The sequence below is a fragment of the Etheostoma cragini genome, chromosome 23 (genome assembly GCF_013103735.1).
Source record: "Etheostoma cragini isolate CJK2018 chromosome 23, CSU_Ecrag_1.0, whole genome shotgun sequence".
Lineage (NCBI taxonomy): Eukaryota > Metazoa > Chordata > Actinopteri > Perciformes > Percidae > Etheostoma > Etheostoma cragini.
The window spans coordinates 6,024,555-6,046,606 of record NC_048429.1 but is presented as its reverse complement, the minus strand read 5'-3'; the positions used below and the strand labels follow the sequence as shown (position 1 = coordinate 6,046,606).

Sequence of the window (22,052 nt, the reverse complement as noted above, 5' to 3'; positions counted from 1 at the left end):
GTGTGTGTGTGTGTGTGTCTGTGTCTGTGTGTCTGTGTATGTGTCTGTGTATGTGTGTCTGTGTGTCTGTGTGTTTATGAGTATAATACTATCTGGGTGTGAGTGCTCCAAGGAGTTTATTCACATTCGGCCTTTTCAAACTGTAAAAATGCAAGTATTTAGTGTGCTAAAAATGTAAAGAGAGGTTTAGGTTTCCATGCACAGTAACGGAAATGGTAATGAGTTATAACTACCAAATGGATATATGTTCACATAGTTAAACATTTTTACAGAACGACAAGACAAGAGAAACTAAAAATCTAATTCCTTGATCACCCACACACTTTTAACTTTAGCTCCTGATGATTAATTTGGTTATTACTAAATGCCTTTGGTCAATCATGTGTTAACAACCTTGTGTGTTTGACCTGTGCAGCTTGTGTCACATGCATATCCACATGACATAACACAGTTGATATGCAACAGAGAAAGTGCCCTGTGGAGTCATATTTTACGTGGTTTGTTACTTTTGAACGTCATAGGTATACTGTAGTAGGGTTCACACATACAACAGCTGCTCCCGGTCAGAGCCAGTGAGGCGAGGAACATACTGGCTCATCCACATTTGGGTGGAAAAAAAGGCTACAGATATAAGATATCAGGTTAGTAGGATGCTCGTTGCAGCTATATGTGCATCTGTGAACTCTCTGCTGAGACACAGCTTGGGAAGGACCATGCTGTGTAACGCCTTCATGATTCCTAGTGTGATGGGGAAAACTTGAAAGTGAAAAGAGAAGAGTTGAATATTGGTGCCCGTGCTAGTTTCTAACAGTGAATGCAAGTAAAGAAGGAGTAGCCAGTTGTGTTTTATGTGCCAATTTCCTCCTGATATTTACATTAGTCGTTACAATTGCAACATCATTTACAGCAAATGAGCATCTGTGTCCAATCTAAAAAATCTACTACGTGTTTATCTGATGTTTACACTTTAGACAAAAAATGGATTGTGTTGCACCAGCGATTTGTAAATTTAGTACTAAGTTTGTGTGTAAAGACTTACATACCTCCACGTACCTATACTACTGTAGCTACTTTCAGCTAGATATTTCCCTAGTAATGTACTAGGTTGGGATGCACAATTTTAAGTTAAGTAATGTGTACATTGGATTGTAGCAATGTCCAATCAAAAACTATTAACTAAATAAACAAACTGATTGTAGCATCACAAGCTGTAGCAAAAATTTGTTTTAGGGGGGCAAATACTATAAACTGACAATCCTTTTGGTGAGCTGCAACAACAGCAACAGCTGGTAACTGTTGAGTGTTACTGTTACGATTAATCTCTACATAAAAAACTAATTTGAGCGGTGCAACCTATTTTAATTTAGTGACACATATACTGTATATACACACATACATACATAGATACACAATCACACACACACACATATATATATATATATATATATATATATACACACACATATACACACACACACACACACACACACATATACACACACACACACATACATATATATATATATATATATATATATATATATATATATATAGCTCCTGATCTGTTACAAATATGTCAAAAAATTCTGTAACTATAGCCAAACATTACAAGTGAGGTCAAAGCTGTGGTGCTATAGACCAAACAGTCACCCAAAGCAAGATGCTACGGCCTTGCTTTGAGTTTAATCAAGATTTCACTCTGATGTTAATGCACGCTTATGTAACAACATATAGACAGACATTGTAAGACTTTAAGCCTCGGCCACCTTACTTAACCTGTTGATGCCCCAAAGGTTTTGGGTAAAACAACCATTGGCTGATTTACGGACTGTGGTCCTGTTTTGTGACCCGGTTCAGTCCCAAAATAAACTCTTCCCTACTAATGTACAATAAATGAATGAAGGCATGTGAATGCGGTAATACCGTAAAGGTAAAAAAATAGAATAAAACCATTTGTGTTCCTGAAAATACTGGTAGCATAACAAAACTGATATCTGAGAAAAACCCTTAGCATCCGTTCTCCAGTTACTGTATGTTAAAAGCCTTTTTCTGTGGAATGTCTCTCTGCATCATCCATCTAGCTGTGGTTTCTCTGGGCTGCCTACTGACTTATGTCGGTCACTGAAGAGGAATCTATTGCTATGACTCGCTGTGGTGACGATTCGATGAACAGGAGGCAGGATTATGATTGATCAACTGGAGTCTGAGGTAAAAAGTATCTGGCAGGATTGCCGACTCAATCTGTCTGTCCAGGCTGCTCTTTAATAGTTGGCAGAAGACAAATACTTCTCTTTCCATCGTCCTGCTGGAACCTGTCTCATTCTTTCCCTCTATCTCCCGCAAGGTCCTCACTTACTCCTTTAAATCTTGCACTATGACTGCTGCCTTGTTTACCATCATCTTTGTTGGAAATCAAGTCCGAACAGGCTAGAAAACATGAACTTAACCCCCCTGTTTGACTCTTGGTTTCCAGTGGATTTAGGACAACTTAAGACAAGGTGAGAAAGCATTCAACGGATGTGAAGGTAGAATGATTTGGTACTTACATAAAGTAGGTCTAGAAAAAGTAATAGAGATTAAAAACCTGAAAATAGTCATCATATGACAGCAGATAAGCCTTCCTTGCGCCAATAAATGTTTGCAGTTTCCCTCACACTCCATGATTATCTCTTAAATATGTAGTTGTGTTAACAGCACAGACCCTTAGAAACCAACAATCTCCCTCTCTTTAGCAACTATATTCTCTCTCGGTCTTGTGCCAGATTTCACAGCTCTCAACATATTCTAAGAGTATGTTAGTGCATGCAAATGAGGCTAGAACACAAAGGAGGGATGCATTTGGATTTGAGTGGGTTTAACTGTAGTAGTTAGAGCGTTTTGCTCTTTTTTATCTGCTTCACTTGAGTCAATCTGAAACTACAACACATAATTGCTGAAATCTGACCTTGGATTTAACATGCTTTTTGAGAAAGTCTTGTAACATGTATATGAGAACCTGAACCAAATTCTGGGGGGAATTGAGTTTATGTTTAAGAAAACCATAAAATAGTACAGAATGTCAAGATAAGTCCTTACGTCTAAATAACTGTACTGCAACTGAAAGGTAATAGGATTTAAATCCACCACTCAGGACAAAGCGCCAGAGCTGTGGGCACACTGCCTTTTTCTTAGCCGCCCCCCTATGGAACTCTCTCACCAAACACATCCGACCGTACCAACCTGTCCATGTTCAAATCACCTTTTAGAGCGGCTTTAAATATATAATTAATATGTGTGTAATTTAGTGTGTGAATTTTTAAGTAGGCAGATTTTCTTTTAAATATCCTCTGTAGTGTCTTTGAGTGATGATATATAGATAAAATGCATTATTATCATTATTATTATTAGTAGTTGATTATTATTACGTATTGGATTCACAGAGAAGAGACAAAAAGAAAAGGCATAACTTGCTTTCGTGTTACGATACTTGTGGAATAATAAACTTAAATTTTATCAAAGCACAATGGATACATCTTTTCTTCAACACTAAGCTAATTCGCTCATGTGCCTCAAGGGCAGACTCATCCAAGCTAGATGCACAAAAACATTTATCTCCAACTCCTGTACACACACACGCAGCCAATAAATCAGCCTAGTCAGCAGTGTTGACTGAGCGCCACGGAAGCGTTCCGTGTGGTGTAATCACCTCAGCCTCGCTAAGCACCAAAGATGTATAAATAAATCAGCAAGCAGAGAACAAAAGGATCAATGGCTCATCATCGTGTCCCTTCTTTCTCTTTTCTTGCTTTTAACAGAAATCCCTCTGGTTCTTCATCGTTCATTCCATTTCTGCACGGTTACCCACCTCTCCTCAAGACTGGAGTCATTCCAAATGAAAGGTTGTAGAGTTGTCTTCAGTTTGCGCTCCTGTCTCCTTCTGTGTTTTCTTTTCCCACACTCTTCTCTTCTTCCTCTTTGCTGTTGCTTTCTTGCAGTCCAAGACCAGTGTGTCTTCCTTCTCTTCTGTCTTCACCAGGCTTTCCTAGCTTTACTCCTCGCCTCCTCACCACCAGCTTATTGTCTCCCTTTCTCTCACTCACACTCTGCAGATTTCCAGCGCTCACCAACTCCTCCTCTTTCTTCAGCTTGCGGCAGCCAGACTACATCTCCTACATGTCTCTGGCTGAGCGCTCTCTCTCTCTCTTTTTCTCTCCACACACACACTCCCTCTCCCTGCACTTGCTCTCTTCCTACCCAGTTTACATTCCCCCCTTCTCCTCCTCCTCCTCTCCATCTCGTCACTATGGAGACGGGGGGCCCATACAGAGACAAGCCTGTGCTGGTTCACAAGAAGTGTAAATGTGTTTGTTTGTTTGTTTGTTTGTTTGTATGCAGCATGAGACAGTTCAACACTAATAGTTTCATCTTCACAATGTCTTCAATGTTAAAAAAAATATACCCCACTGTTAATTCCCATTGCATCGTTTTGAAAGCATAGGACAGCTAGCTCTTTCCCCGTTTCCTGTCTTTGTGCTAAGATAAGTCAACCGGCTGCTGGCTGTACAGACATGACAGAGGTATCAATCTTCTCATCTAACGCTTGGCAAGAAAATGAATACAAAATGCCAAACTATTTGTCTAATTATATCCTTACCCTCATCTTTATCCATTACCCTCATCTGAGTATTAAGTATGAGTCAGTGTGATACGCACATAAGCTCTAAATACAATGCCGATTAGCCTAAGCCACTGTTGCTATAGAGAAGAAGCCAACTACAGACACGAATTAAACACATGATGCATCGTGCTGCAATTTGGCACAAAACACCTGACCATAGTTGAAAATTAATCTTAAATGAACCCTTCTTCCTACAAAATGCTCACTGGAAATCGTTGTTTGACTTCTCTCCTTACGTTTCTATGTTCCCAAGCCTTTTATAAATTTTAATAATTAAAAAAAACATATATTCTCTGACGCAGTTGCTGATCTTTTGTATTGATTGATTCAACCAGGAGAGTTTTTTTATTATTATTTGGAGCATTCTACAGTTTGATGACGTGTGTCCCCTAACATTGCGGTGGTTAGGGTTAGGGTTAGGTGTCACATTTTTCTATTCACCTACCGATGCAGACAAGTTTAGACATTTGGCTCAGAGGAGAGGAAATGATTTTGATTACTCTTAAGCAATGATCCTTGAGACATCATGTAATTCAGATCAACATTGCGTAATATATGAATACATACAGGATGTATTAACAACCCAATATCCTCACCTGGAATTCTGTTTGAAACCTTACTCACTTACGTGTCATCTTGAAAAATTGATCAACCGACCACAGTACACTCACACCAGTGCTTGTGTGTGTACAGGTTTAGTGCAATATATTAAGCATATGGATGTGTTTATGTATGAGTATATATTTGTATGTGTGTTACTGCACAGTGTCGCATAAATGAAATCCAACCCACAAAGCTTGACGTCATTCTGTCTATTTCTGTCTTTTACAACAATGTGAGATCCAGAAGGAGAAAAACCAAAGATAGCGCATGACGCTGCCTCCGATGCTGCGCAGTGCGCATCTTAGTATAGATGTGTGTGAGTGTTTTTCTGATGAGCAGTTGGCACCTTGTACGGCAGCCTTGGCCACAGTATATTAAAAATGGCATTTAAAAAAGTGTTCAAAAAAAGTGTGTAAATGGTATACTATGTAAAAGCTCTTTGAAAAGTCAATAAGACCAGAAAGGTGCTATATAAATACAGTCCATTTACATTCATCAACTCAAGGTTAATTTGGTAGCTATTCTGGAGATTTTTGATCATGTAAAAAGATTTTCATCACAAGTTTGCCCAGTTGTCATAATGTTGTTGTAAAATTATAATGTTGGAATGTCCATTTTTTCGAAACACTTTAAGGAGTTTTGATCCATGTTGGCTCAATAGTTAAGCTTTAAGTTTTTCATTTACCTTGGAAACAGCAGACTAAGACAATGTTATATCATAGAAAGCTCAACAGAATTTATAAGGGAGGGAAGCGAAATGAGTTGGTAAAAACATTCTCAAGTCCAACAGAATTTAGATTTTGGAATTAAGAGGTAATATCATCTATTATTGAAAGGAAGAAAGAAGCTTTAGATCACCTAAAGCAAAGCTGATAATTCTTCTTCATTTTGGGTAAAAAATTAACAAATCTCATCAACGTATAGCTTTTACGTACCATAATATTCAGGAGAAATAAAGGCAAATCAGTCGGGGTCACACACATTATCTCCTGATACCTCCTACACTATCTCCAGCACGGTGAGTGCTACAACGGGAAGTGCAAATGCCAAATAAGGCTGCAGGAGAGCAATATCGGCAGGCTGGGCCAGTGAAGTACACTGCAGTCCTGAGGCAAATCCACCCACACGAAAAGCTACTACTCACTCCCTTTCACACATACTGTCCGTGTACTGTACAATATCCTTGCGCATTTGAACACATCGGACACCTCTGAAAACCTACAAGTGTGATACACGTGTGTGACAGCCACGCAAAACATGTAGACACCTTTTTGGTGTCATCTGTCATTGAGTTAACTAACAAAAGTTTGGAAGCACGTGTGTGTAAGTCTTATTGTATGATATATAGGGTTTAATCCTGCAGTGTCTAACAAAGCAACAAACAGTCTAACAGGAACCATCTGGTGTTGGGATGTGAGACAATCTGTCCATTTGGAGAGGTGACAAAGAAGGTGATGAGCACAGGAACATGACAAACACACACACACACACACACACACGCACACGCACACGCACACATCTACTAAGTATTTGGAATAGTGTCAGGAAAAGGCAATCCTGTACAAACACACATTCATTTATACCAAGTGCACATATCTCTAGTCTCTATGGTAACTAGTAGCTGTCATGGCAACAAAGTACAAGCGGTAGAAGAAAGGCTGAACTCTCATGACTGTCCTCGATTTATTTTGGACTCCGTATACACTTACACAAAAATTTGCACACACACAAACACACACACACGCAGTTAGTAATTTCGAGATTTTCAGAACACATTCCATGTTTTGAGAATAAATACCTCTTGAAATGACATGTTGTAATAATAGTGGGGAATGCAGGGACACGTCAGGACACATACACACTCCTACACACCCTAACAGGACTTCACATGCAAGATACAGACATGAAGCAGAAAATAAGAGGTTGCGAAATGACGGACAAGTTAGGAAATACATTGCTGGAAAGCAATTAAGTACATTTACACAAGTACTGCATTTAAGTACAATATCTAAAACACAGCTTCACTTTAAACAGACTTAAAGGGACATATACAGTATATATATATATATATATATATATATATATATATATATATATATATATATATATATATATATATATATATATATATATATATATATATATATATATATATATATATATATACATATACACACACAAAGTATATGTATATATATGTATATATAGTATATACACAGTCTATAATTTATATATATGTATATAGAAATCATTGTTGGAAAGATGAATATATCTTTAAATTGGGTCACTTCTGTAGTAGAAATGTGAATTGTTTTTCAAAACTGGTGCCTTCCAGGCAGAGAAAAGCCAGAAGATGTGTTTTTGTGGATGAAGGACATCAAATCCCAGAATGCACTTGCTTTCCGCTGCTCAAAGAGTCCACTACCAAGGCCCACCTACCTTTAACTGACAGTAAAGCATTCAACTCAACTTTAGTGTGTTTGATTGAAATGTCAACCATATACATTCACCGTAGCTCAAGTGGTGTTACACATTTAAAATATATAAAAACAACATTACATAAAAACATACGAAACAGCCTACACTTAGTTCACACACATTATAGTCTCTGTAAGATTCGGCTAACGTAATGGTAGCATTAGCGCTTGGAGTGACGTAAACAGATTACAAGCACACAGCCGTAAATATGCGTGGTCTGTAGGATGGTTGACATTTAACAATCACATACTCCACCAGCGGTTAGCAGTAGTTTGATAAAGCCACCCCATTTCTGCGCGAGTCTGTGTCCGTGTTAAAGGAGAATTCCGATCAATTACAACACAAGTCTCTGTTGAATGTAAATGTGGAGTGCTGTCAGTAGAGAGAAAAACTAAAACAATCGGTGCTGCCTACACCGTGTTATCCTCCTGCTAGAGTTAGAACCCAACAGGATTAAACAGGGCAAGTTTTAAACGTGTTTTTTTTCTTAACATGTTTGAAATGTCAATAAAAGTGCCTACTCATGTGCAGTGATTCCTTCAGAGTGAACACAGCGAATCTGACAGTGGTAGATGTGAAAGAAAATCATTAAAATTGTGCAAATTTAACTCCGACAGGTGGCCGTCTAGCGTCAGTTTTCCACCTAGCTGGAACTCCTGCCCTTGTTCAGCGTTTCCACTTTTGTGCACACCGCCGTCAATGTCTCCTTACCCGGCAAGAGGCATCGAGGCATTTCAGGTATAAATTGTTTCTTAATTATGACCATAGCATTGGAGAATGGGACCCCTACATGGGGTTGTGAGATTAATCTAGCGGGCCACAAGAGGATTTTGTTGCTTTATATTAAGGGGTCACAATAAAAAAAGTGGTTGCTAACAACTTTAATCCTTTAAACCTTTAATCTCAGACCGTCAATCAAATGCTTCTCATTTAAACCACCATGCACTATACAGGTAACAAAGAACACAGAAAATGTACACTTGCACACAAATACATTTCAAGGCACCCTTCTCCGTAATATCAGGGTCCACTTATCTAGAAAACATTAAGGGAATTGTTCCTTGAGCACCAGAAACTATCTGCACTCCAGCGTCATGAACGTGACTCTCCAAAACGAAAATCCATTTTCTGCTAACTGCTTCCCTCTGGGCTCTTTGAGAAATCACTTGTATAATGAGAGCAATTTGCAGCTTTGACGCAGTTGTTTTGTACTTTCTTTTTAAAGACAAGGTGGTCTGACTGAACTGAGAGGCAGCAGCACCTCCATGTGGATTTCTACATGATGTGTCTGCAGCTCACTGCACTGCAGGGAAAATAATATGTATATGAGCGGGTATATTCATCTGCTGTTGGATTGAAGAAACACCAACAATAATCAAATATTAAACATACCAGCTTTTTGCCATGGTAAGCATTGACATCTGATTTTACGTTCATCTTTATATTTAGGTGTATTTTCACCAGTTGAAGATAAAATGCCATGTTCAGTCATGTGTTTGTATGCAGCATTTTCAAGGTTTTACAGACTTCTGAACTCAAAAAACTGCCGACTGCCGAAGACAGAATGTCTTGCCATTGTTACATTCTCAAGCCCCTGACATAGTTCTCTAAATTGTTTGGGTAATTAAGGGAACAAAGTAGCTTAAAGAGTAGCTCCCTAATGACAAAGACTGGCATTAACACAAGCAAATACTTATTTAGAGTGTAGTAACCACCATGTTTCATACGTTACTTGATGAATTACTTAAAGATGAATCAATTATGATATTTTTTACAATTTGAGTTAGCACTACTGGTGGAATCAAAGTGGCTCAGTACTGTACATTCATCTGAATGTGATTAGTTTAATCCTAGAATTAAGTATTTAAAAAAAAGCAGTCTGTGCACATTTACAGTACTCATCCATTTTTAATAAAACATTCTTATTCATTATTAATATTCATTTAATAATTTAAAGAAAAAAGTATAATATAATAAGTTTTCATTTTAAGTCTTCAGACTATAAAAGTTAAATGTCACAACAGTACCAGGAATAACTGTATGTGCATTGACTATACCAACTGTCATTATGTACATCTTATTCTATGATGTGAAACTGGTGTTTTCTTTTGCAAATTAAACAGGTAAAGAATAATTCAGATTTATTAGAAATCTTACTTTTGTAGTTTTGTCGATCATTTCTACAAGTAATAACTACTGAGCAAGTTGCGTTCTGAGATGTGGGAATACATAGAAGTCTACAAACGTTTTACACCAACCTTTTGTTAAGTAATATTGTGTACCATACTTCACTACAGTAGAATGATTCTGAAGATAAAAATTGAACCGTGAAGTCACTCTGTACACTGCAATGGATGTGTACAACGCACAGTTTGAATAATAATTGTAGCGTTCCCCCTTTATTTTCTCTTTTAAATAAGTTTGGCTTATTAAAAATCTGTTTCTTGCCTCATCCTACTTTGTTCTTACATCTCAGCATTTGCTTCAGTAAATAACATGAATTTACATCTGAGTTCTCTGAATGTGCCTAAAAAGCTTATTGACTACATCTACCTACCTAAACAAGTTGGGATTAATATCCTTCCTGTGGACTAAATGTAACAGTTAACCTCCAGGTTACCATGTGCAAGTCAGATGAGTCAATCTACTCTGATGACATAAAACCTGAGAGCCACACACGCGCGCTCGCGCACACACACAGACAGACACACACACACACACAAACACACACACACACACACACACACACAGCAGATGGAGAAGGACACACCTGCTCTCTGTCTGACAGGCAGGATTAAAAGGTGTTTTGAGATGCTCTTTTAATGCTACAGAAGCGGCGCATATGTGGCCAATCAAAACACAAACACACACTTAAACACAGACTTGTGTCTCAATATTTTAAAATGCTGCAGCAATGCTAAACACTCCTGCCTTGATTCCCAGGACAAGACAGCATATGTTGCCAATGGCAATTATCTGGTGATTACATGAAAGCAGCAGACAAATTGTCCTCTTTTCTCTATCTCTTTCCATCCCCCCATTATCTTACTTCTATATGTCCTTCCCCACATCACACATCTGTTTTAACCTCCCACTACAATATACCTCTCCACACACATATACAACACACAGCTCTCTCAGGTACAGCAGTGACTTTTGCAGCACCCCAGAGAATACTTCAGTGAACTGCTGCAGTGGCACGCAGTCATGAGGACAGCTTGTACAGCAGGAACACACTCTTTCACATGTAGTCCTGCCCGACAATACGATCTGCTTCAAATGAATACACTACATAGACAAAATTATGTAAAAACCTAAACATTACAGCCATGTGGTACAGTTTGCATTCTAGTTCATCCAAAATGTGTTGGATGGGCTTGAGGTAAGGGTTCAGTGCAGGCCAGTCAAGGGTGAATTTTTTCGGTCGGCTTTTTTTTGGTGGTTAAAATACCCTGTCAACCGCAACAATACATAGCTTGGCTTCCGTGTTACCTGCTTCTCCAAACTGGGGGCGTGGCAACCACGCTAATACACTGACTATAGATAAGTACCTCATACAACCCCACTTCGAAAGATCCCTTTAACAAACCCTTTAAGTAAACAAAACCTGCATCTAAGGTTCCCTTTTGGTGATGTCTATGTATTTGTTGGGCTGCTCTAGGAGTGAAGTGTCTCGTAATCTGGACACTGCCTATAAATTTACAAGGAAATGACAGTTAATTCTATTAAAAAATAAAAGATTTATGTAAATGTTACCCACTCTGTCAAGTTCTTTCAAACAAAACTAGGAAAATCCTTCATAGACTTGGCTTTGTGCGAAGGGGTATTGTCATGTTGAAATGGGAAGGGGCCATTCCCAAACTTTTACCACATAAGTGGATGCATCCTATTGTCAACAGTGCCTTGTCCTAATAAACAATTCCAGTACAAAAATGTATGTAGACACATACTTCTGGCCTTGTAGTGTACTTGTGCAGCCTCTAGTGGATTTACTCTGCACTGCCGTTTCACTCAGAATCATATGTGAATTATTTATTCAGACATAATCCTAATGCTATACAATATACGTATTTGCATGCACATGAAGGTCTAAATGGGAGTACTAAATGAGTACAAAGTTCATATGCACATCATTTAGACTTCAACGCTCCTCTGTTTTCCATAAGAGAAAGGAGATTAATGTGTAGTTTGGCTTGTGTTGGAAAAGTGATGGCATTTAAAAAAACATAAAAACAAAAGCAGGTATTAACACTTATTCTATCTCACATATGCATCCAGAAGCACACACATGCACAAGCAAAGCATGTGGGCGGTATCCCCAGCGCTGTGAAACATCTTGCATCCCACATGCTTATATAACTCCCCCTCCACCACCTCCAGCCGATCACTCATCACTTTATCACTTTATCCTCCGCTGGGAAGGAAAAACACCCCTTCCCTCCTCTCTCACTGAAATCAGCCAGGCACCCTCTACAATCAAGCTTCATTTCGTTACACTCGGAGCACCAAAGGAGCACATAAGTCCGATGAGCTCAGGCTGCAGCATATCCCATATCTCTACTTAAGATTTCATGTTGGTAAAAATGTAATCAAAAACCTGCACTACTTGTGCCAACATAGGAGCTCAAATGTCAAACCTTGTTATCATCCTCCATTACTGATATTTACAGGAGATAATTAAATCTAGGCAAATCAACTGCAAACTATCTGCTCACTCTTTATTGATGCAAATATTAAACCACAAACATCTACAGCAAGACAAAGGGATGACAGAAAGTAAAATACAGAATAAGCAACCGCAATGAAAAAGATGCAGTAAAGTTATATAACAGCAAGAAATGCACCTCCTTCCTGTTTGCATTCTTAGCATGCATTGCTCAGTAATGAGAAGAAATGCCTGATGGGCATTCTGCACACTGGGTATTGCCTCTGCAGGTATTCCACAGAGGGAACTTTCACATCGACTTTAGCCTTGTTTCAGATAACAAGCCAAAGCACAAAGCTTGTGCGTCTGCTGATATATGGGACCTGAGTGTGATTTATTGAGCAAGAGAAACAAATTCAATCTGTCGCCCAGGTGAGAGATGAGGACAGAAGCCAACAAGCATTCAGCTACAAAAAGCCACAGCTGTGCCACTGATGTCCTTTATCACAAAAAATATATATCCATCAGAACCCATCATTCAAGCTAAAAAAAAAAGCTGTTATCCATTGCTTAAAGGTGTAGTCAATATCTGTCTATGAGGGAGAAATTTGAACACAACACAAAAATATATTTAAAATAAGAGATAATACTGTATGTGGACACAAGAGAGATTACTCTAGATTGCTCTATTAGTGCAAAGATTGCCTTACCTGGCTGAAAAAATAAGTTGTGTCAAGCAACGAGCCAGAAAAATCTGTCATATCTGTCCAGTTGGCAGATAAACCTTTTTAAACCTTGTAAAACCTGTTTTGGATAAAGCTGGTGTTGTTCTTTATTTTTCCTATTGTCAACAACTCTCAAAACTATCAATCCGTCTCTCAATAATTTCCCACTTCCCTACCCTGTCTGTGGCACAGCCACAAGCCTATTTCTTCCTGATGAAGACATGTTTTATGACATTAAAACATTTTCAAGACTGCACACAGAACTAGGAAGTGAAAATAACTGTGACTTACATTGATGAGCTCGATCTCCCAGATCTTCTTCACCAGCTCCATGGAGGTGTAACCGTTGACGAGGAAAGACTTGGTATAGTCACCAAGTTCCAATGACTCCAGCCACTCTGCCACCGACGTGGGATTGTTGCCATCGTAACCGACAGGTCGCACCTTCATAACAGACAGAAAAGTAATCTTTCATATTCTGTATTATATACATTTTATTACTTTCTGCCATTCTTTACAAGACTTTGAAACATATCCTGGACTGCGAAGAATATAACATAAATATCTCTGGACACTCGCTGCTTGGGAGGTTTCATGACATGAATTTGTTTTCTTTGTTCTCTCTCTGAGTTGTCCTCCATGTTCTCATAAACATAATAGATACTGTGAGGAAATGTTAGAGGTGGTTTGACATTTTTCTGCTCATACGGTACACTGCCTTTGACCAGGAGCTTGAAAGGTTGGAGCGCTCTGTACAAATGCAAACCACATTTCAGCCAATATACCTTTTTCTTATATAACATAACAGCTGTTTGAATTCTATTTACACCATATTTTATTTTTGTGCTGCACTTTTTTCCTTTTCTGCTTTCATTCTGCTGCAGCAGCGTAATTTCTACACGAGGATCATTAAAGATTTTCTCAATTTTAATAACCCTTCCCCAGTTAAGCAGGGTACAGGAGGAAGCAACCAATACTGAGCTCTAAAAGAGTGCATTTTTCATGTTTTTCAAGTTGTAGTCATGTACTGTAAATAATGTAACAAGTAAACAAAAGCCTAACTTTTGAAAAAAACTCTGTGATGGAAGCTCATAGATTAATTGTTCATTCACTAATATTTCGACAGTCATTACAGCTTCAGAGAGGGCGCCCAGATAGCTCAGTTGGTAAAACGGGTGCCCATATATAGAGTTCCTCCTCCTCAACGCAGTGGGCCCAGGGTTCAACTCCCACCTTTGCTGCATGTCATTACCCCTCTCTCTCCCCTTTCATGCCTTCTGCGGTCCTGAAGTTTATGGCGTTTCACAAAAACATCCCACATTCTCAGTTGAGCATGGGTTTGCCGACGTGTGAGGGCAGGCAAAAGTTAAAGGTTTCTTTTTTACCATGTTTTGGAATTTTTAGAGGGGGATGAGAAGTGGAAAGTGCTGACTGGAGATCAAAGTTATCTGGATGTTTGTGTGAAACCTGCTTATCTCTGAGTTCAGAGTCTCTCCTTTCTTTCTGTACTCTTTTGCAGATGCCTTTTTCCTGCTGTCACTTCACGTTTGATCCTTCTTTCTCACGCCCGCAGAAACGAACGCACGCACGCACGCACGCACGCACACATACTGTCCCTTGCTAACGTACAGCAGCAAAATGGCCTATGACTCTCTATTTGATGTATTATTTCAACAGCCTTTGGTCCTTACGTGAGAAACGGTTGGCCTTCTGCAATGTGACAAATAATTGATCAACTTGTGTTTTTTATCTGTGTGTGAATTTTAAAGATGCAGGAAAAAGTGGATTTAAAAAGACTGAGCAGTTTCCTTGCATCATTAAATCTAAAGCCTCTCTTCCTGAGTCCAACAACTCCTTGGCGTAAGTATTCTCCAGAAAATGCAGAGAGAAACCTAACCACCCACAGAGAGAGTTATGTCACACTGAAAGACAGATGGAGCAAAAGATTTGCTGAATTTAATACTAAAAACAGATTGGCTGCAGTACACGTAAACATCAGCTCTCATTTGTATCACGTCAACCTTACAACTTAAAACTGGCAAAACTTGCACTAGACTGATGTTACAAAAAAACACAGATTAGAAAGCTCAGGTTTAGTCCATGTGTTAGATGTTCCTGTTGAAGTGTGTGATTAGCTGCCGTACTGACCCTGGGCAGCAGCCGTATGGCCTGCAGGAGGCGTTGTCTGTGGGCCGAGTTAAGAATCCCAATCTCCAGCAGGTCCTGGTCTTCCACCACATTGCTGCCCTGCAGAGTAACCAAGCAGCAAAGGTTAGGAGTTAAGAATGTAACATTGTCTAAAAGGGTTAAGCATGGCTCCACATAGGATGAAAAATCATACTAAACAACAATAGCAATACTTTGCATTTCAACATTCAAGTTATCCTTATTGTCCATTTTTGATTGCACACTGTACAATTATAGATGTAAGTTTTATTTACTAGCATTCTAGGTGGCCATTGTTTTCCATTTATTATTTTCCATTTATGTTTTATATTTATTGTTTTCCATTTATTGGCTTATTATCAAGTTACAGACTTGCTTAAAACTTGCTTAAGGTGTGTAATTTATCACAGTGAACATCAAGAATGCATTAGGTTGTTTTTTAAGTTCTATTGTCATTACATGGAAATCACTTTATATGCTGATTTATTTAAAAAGTCTGCCTGCATTACCTCATTGCAACAATGTAACTGATTAAAATGTGTGATGAATTACACAACACATGCAAATTTGATTAGTCTGGTAATAGTTTTCATTTTGTTCAGAAAATTATAACAAAACCAGTGTCTGTGTGCAATGCTAAAACATCAGTAGGGTTTGCAAAATGGGTATTTGTGAGTCTAGTAGTAGATAGGTCAAAACATGAAAACATTCTGGTATTGATTTGTTTTAGGTATCTGCACCTTTTAAATTGAAACTATTGTAGTCCTACTATAATAGTCGATGGCTGTCTGATATTTGTATAATAGCAATATAACCTTCCTGAATTTTATTGCATTATATTTTTTGTCCTATCCAGAGTGAAGTATTTGTTCACCACTTGACTGTCACATGAGAAAATGCAGTAGTCAAAAAAATATGAGATTAAAAATAAAAAATTCAAAGTGTGATCATATACACTTAAAAAGAAATGGGAATGATTAAGCAAATACTAACCAACAATATGTGAACAGGTATATCAAAGAGGACATGATTAAGAAAAGACTGGAAAGCAATAAAACATCAGATGGCAACTTTGATATTCTTACTTAGGACTCACTCACACACACGCACACACATAGCCTGTATTATATCATATGCAATTTAAATTTTAAATAATGCAATGGGAAATATTAAGAGACTTATAAGTTACCCCCTCTCCAGAGAGTCAGAAAAAAGTGTCTTCATGCAGACAGCTAATTAGAGGAAAGGTGTAACGCTGTGAGGGAAGAGATGTTGTGTGTATAAAGACAGCTGCAACATGCTGCAACAGGCCAACACAGCCACCATCAGAAATATAGATCTGATCAACCTGGAGGCAGTGTCAGGACCAAATACACACACACACACACACGAAGAATTGAAGGATTGTCCCTCTACATCTCCTTCCTGTCAAACTAATAACAGTGAAAAACATCCTAAGAGAGGAGGAAGTAAAGCAGGTAGATAGCAGTAAATAACATTTGATAGAAAAATTCCAAGTGTTCAGGTGGCTTTACCTTTGAGACTCCAGTTCTGCTACTATATTATCACACCAGCCATTTACATTCCAACTAGAGGGTTTTGGTCTACCCCGGTCTACAAACTAGTCAAGACCTGAAAAGCATATAAAATATGAAACAGGACAAGTGCTGGAAATAACAAAAAGGTGAGAGCCTTGAAATTTGGGTTTCTTTCCAACTAATATCCCAAAAAAGTAATGAGGATGGTTCCCAACAACATTCTTCACAAGGTAAATAAGTAATCAGTTCACTACTTTTATTGAATTTGTATGTTTGTTTTGGTCAATTTTATAGCATTTGGAAAAAAAACAATTGGTAAAAGAACTTTAAAAAGTGTAAAAAAAGACAGAACAATGTCAATAAGAGTCACTAAAATGTGAAAAGATGTCGAAAAAAGTGACAAATGTAAAAAAAATGAATAATAAATAAAAAAAAAAGCTTTAAAAATTTGGGAGAAAAAACATGAAAATTTAAAAAGGCTCAGACAAATTCCACACATGTTGAAAAAGTGACACAATCATTGGGGGAAAGGCACAAGAAAAACGGGAAGACAACACAAGAGTTAAAAACACGAACATGCTGGAAAACCTTACACAAAATCCAACACAAAGACAATCAGTAAAGGTTTAAAGTGGAAATCTGTGCACATGGTGCTAATTGATGAAATAGGGTGAGGACAACCCAGTCACACGCCAGTTGTTAAAATGGTCACGTTATTTTGATACTATTCACTACTGTAATTGTTCTTTGATCACAAAATAGGCTTCCCATTGAAATACAGTACTTCAAAATTTGTAATCAACACACAAAAAAAAAACATTTACGTGACCTGTACACAAATCAATAGATTAAATGAGGTGACCATTTCACAAACTGCCATGAGACTAGGCTGGTGAGAAATATATGCTCTTGGATTCATAAACCATACTTATTAAGACTATTCCACTTATGGAAGGCTGGTGGCAGAAATGCACCAAGAAATGTAGTAATGTGCCAACAAAAGGCAAAAAGAAGAAGATTGGTAGGTAGTTGACATGGATGTATGTTGGTTCAAAGATCAACTTTGCAAATGTTTAAGATGGATTATCCTGGAAGGCAAAGCCAGAGTTTAGTTACTCTTTAATGGACTAAAAATTTAAAAAATGTTGCAGCTTGTCAGCATTCTACAATACCTCTTTGATGGTTGAAATATAAATTACAAATTAAAAACATGCACCTAGCCTGCGCATTATCCTTACATATGAATTATTCATAACCCAATCAAATTAGACCAAACAAAACATTAGGACTTGTTTTATGTGCAGTGGGCTGGACGTATGGTACTATATATGGCATGGTTACCTCAGTGTTTTAATCACTGCTTTCATTTAGTGCCTACAAACATTAAATAACTAACTGCAGTACCCTAAAATTATCTAACCGCCCCATCCCTTCTATTCTGAAGGTGTACGGCCCATTGCGCAAGTCTGACTGTTTTTTACCTCAGTATATTCATCCATTGGCACAAATTTCTTAACCAACACATGGCTACTAGTCCATGCTTTTATTTTATTAATTCATGCACCTATTTTTTTGGCACATCCGTTTTTTTTTTTTTTGTGGTACCTTATGCCCCAGGTTTTCTAAACTCTACCTTGAGTGCTCTACCAGTTTGGCCCTGCACTGAAACCTGAAGCAGCAGCAGCTGATTGGGCTCATCCTGTGGCTAAACCTATTCCTTCCACATTCTCCTCTCCAACCTGTACACTGGGGCCTCTGTCAGAGAAGAGTGCAGTTCAGAGATCAGCTCTCGGGCTGATTATTTAGAACCCAGAGCAAAGCTGGCGTTGGAGTTACCATGCTAAAACTTCACAGCAGAGTAATGACTCTCAGAGTCAGCACAGAGTAGAAAGTGGGGGGACTTTAAGGCGTGACTAATTGCTCCCTGTTGGGATTCTGATAGAAAGAGATAGAGTGTCTTAATGTTAGTTCTCTCTTTCTCTCAATGTATCCCTCCCTTTCCCTTTCTGTCTTAACATAACGTTTGTCTCATATCTGCCATTTCAAAGTGCACAGGATGGATCAGTGGACAAAAATAACATGGAAACATTAATTTTGCTTGAGTGAGGATAAATGGGAGACAAACAACAGAAAAACCGACTTTGTTTTTCCTCCTGAAAAATACATTGTTTATTTTGTATGGTACCAGTTATTATATCTTGTATATGTACAGTAGAATAGATTTCCAACACTTCATATGCAGAACTGGTATTAACACTAACAATCTATTTTGCTGGTGAAAGATTGTTAGCATCTGCAGAGTGAATAAAAATTGCCATGGCCTGTGGTGAGCTTGTGATACGACCACAGCACTTTAAAACATCGCAGCAGTGGGTCACAAACGCTCTGAACGCAGGAATTAAAATTCATGGGCAGTGGCAGGGGATTGAGGAAAGACTAAAGAGGGAGAAAAAAAATGGATATTCAGTGGTGGCAGTGAAGGCCATTATCTGATACAACAGTCTAAGAAGAGTACTACACATTATGATATTTCTTGCTCTTTCTCTGTTCTATTCCTTTCATGCCTCTGTTCCTCCCTTGTCTCTTATCTCTCATTGTTTCCCATCATCCATTGCTCGGCCATCAAATAACTTTTCTTTTTGTCCCCTTTTCTCATGTTTGGGTTGCCTTTCTTTTAATTACTACACAAACCATCCATTCTTTATCCTCACTTGCACTTTAAGAATGTAATTCATTTTGATGTCTTTAAAAACTTGTTGGTGTTGCATTTGTCTAATTCTCATACAGTATGTGTAAAAGCTGTAAGTTAAGTTTCTCTAACTTGTTGGCAGTTTAATATTCATAAGATTTATTCTTTCAGATTAAAAAATTCCTTTATGAGGAGGATAGAGATGTCACCTTTAATGGAAATACTGCCAACATCTCATTTCAAATGTTTTTCTCCCTTTGAGGAACAGTTGGGCCAAATTAATTTCACTAGCCTTGCAAGTGCTCTTGTCAGTTGCAGAATCTTTAGTGCACACAGCACAACATCATGCTTTATCTCTTCATTTCTGCGGTCTAACACTGCGCCCCAATTCTTCTTTGTAATTCCGTATACAAACCAAACCCGCTTTGCCCTTTGTCTTCATCAACTGGCTTCAATCTTTCCTGCGATTCATTGTGCGACCCGCAAACAAATACAAAGCATCCTGATAAAATAGCTTTTACATGAAACTCCTTCAGTATTTGTTTGTGTGTCTCAGTGCCTCCACAATCCACAAAGCATCAGTTTATGTGAGAATTTCTATAGTATTAATCTCTCAAGTGAGTGATAACCAGCCGTGCTTTACCCCACAATCGACCTCCTTCGCTCTCTTCCTTCCACTTACATATTCCGGTCACATTTCAAAGCGGCCACACTGGTATGCAAAGTTTAGTGAGGAGTGTGTGTATGTTTTATGATAATGATGAGTGTGAACAGGGACAGTGTGACTGCAGTCTGAGGACTAAGCAAGGTGAATTGGCTCTTTGCTTCAGACTAGTCCCATAAAGATGCCTAAGATCCACCGTTAGGAGGCTTTTAACATGAACTTCAGACACTGATTTCAATCACAGGCTACCCGTTTTCTAAATGCCTAAATTTGGAGGAACACATAATGCCAGACTTTGCAGTTTAATAATCAAAAATCCAACTCAAATCAGTTTTGGTGCAGTCTCACTGCTCTCATTAGCTTTGTTTTCCAGACCCTGCACACAGCTGTTTTCAGCAGAAGTAGCTTCAATAACCCACAGTATACTACCAGCCCAACATTTAGCAGCTAAGAGACAGATATTTTCCTTAAGAGTTGGTGGAGACCAAAACTAATAAAGTGAATATCCAGCTTACATGTGCCAGGTGATGCAAAACTCCAATTGATTGAAAAATAATAAAATTAATTTCGTGCTTTACCGTTTCAGTCTTACCTCTCTCATCAGCAACAGGCATTTGTTTTCAGCAAATAGCTCGGATAAACACACTGTTCACTAGCTGCCCAGCCCAAAACACAAACAGGCAAAGTTACTTACGAGCTGGTGAACATAGTGGAGCTTTTAGCAACTAAATAGTCTGATACTTCCTTAAGGAATCGGTAGAAACCAAAATGAGAGTGAATGTTGGACTTATATTCATCAGATGGCCATAAACACCACTTCAAATGAATGAGCTCTAATGTTGCATCTTGCTTTGTGTCTGCTGAATGTCTCAATACAGGTTTGCCATTTCAACTTTTTAATCCAGCTTGTTGCATTGCTCCCAGTTGGCCAAAGAAAATAAATTATTGTAATGAAGTTAAGAACGTTTTAAGAAAAGAAAAAATCAGGAATGCTCCAGCCAAGTCTAACAAGAAGTTGTCTAGGCAGCAAAAAAAATGTCCAGGTAGCCTGTTCAGCAAGCTAGATTACAAGAAAGCTAATTTGGACTGTGGCTCAAAGTCCTTGGCTGTGTTTGTGCTTGATCAAGATTCTGCGTTTAGTCAGTGTTATTTCATTTGGTCTTTAAGTACACACATTGAACACCCACAATAAAATAAAATCTCTCTATATAAGACAGATAGATAGTGCCAGATAGTGGAGTTGAACAAAGAAAGTGTCTTTGTTCAACTCCAATATCTGTCTAAGGCCCCCCCCCCCCCTAGACTGGGTGAACCCCGCCCATTCGGCCAGCGATTTGATTTCGCCCTGCAAATCTATTGAGTTTTACTACCCCCCCCTCCCTCTCTTTCATACATATACATATGTTTAAAATGGGCGTGATCAGTCGCCATCCAATGTCCTTCATGTCCAACGCTGTCTCCATAACAACCACCCTGCCCTATTGCCATTTGTCCATCAGTCGAGCAGCACTTGTCCTCTACTGGGGGGGTTAAGGTGACCAGACATGCCAACTCTAATGAACCCCATTAGGGGGAATTGGTAATGGTAGATCCAAGTCCAAGTTTATGTGCATGTCTGCAAACATTTCTGTGCAGTGCCTTTTCACTGCCATACAATTATACAGATCAGAATCCAGGTCAAATTCATTTGCAAACCAATCAATTCTACAGATGAACTGGAACTGGCCCTGAAATGAAAAAAACGCTCTTTGCACTGATTTGACTTGTTTTTTAGTTTGAATCTGCCATTCAGCTCGATTTCCAATACTATGTCTGCTGAAATGAGTTTGACCTGAACCTCTCCTTGAATAATCCAAAGCCAATGATGATAAAAAGGAGCACTGCAAA

At 38.5% G+C, this 22,052-nt stretch overlaps 1 protein-coding gene across 6 annotated transcripts in view; it reads right to left on the bottom strand.

The window, feature by feature from the left end:
- Positions 1-22,052, bottom strand: part of anks1b (ankyrin repeat and sterile alpha motif domain containing 1B) — a 194,339-nt gene that overhangs the window by 26,226 nt on the left and 146,061 nt on the right. For all 6 annotated transcript variants that reach the window (XM_034863033.1, XM_034863032.1, XM_034863034.1 and 3 more), the window contains 2 exons: positions 15,257-15,355; positions 13,400-13,552 (listed from right to left, as the gene is read on the bottom strand). In XM_034863033.1, coding sequence (XP_034718924.1) covers positions 13,400-13,552; positions 15,257-15,355 — 252 coding nt within the window. The remainder of the gene's footprint in view (positions 1-13,399; positions 13,553-15,256; positions 15,356-22,052) is intronic.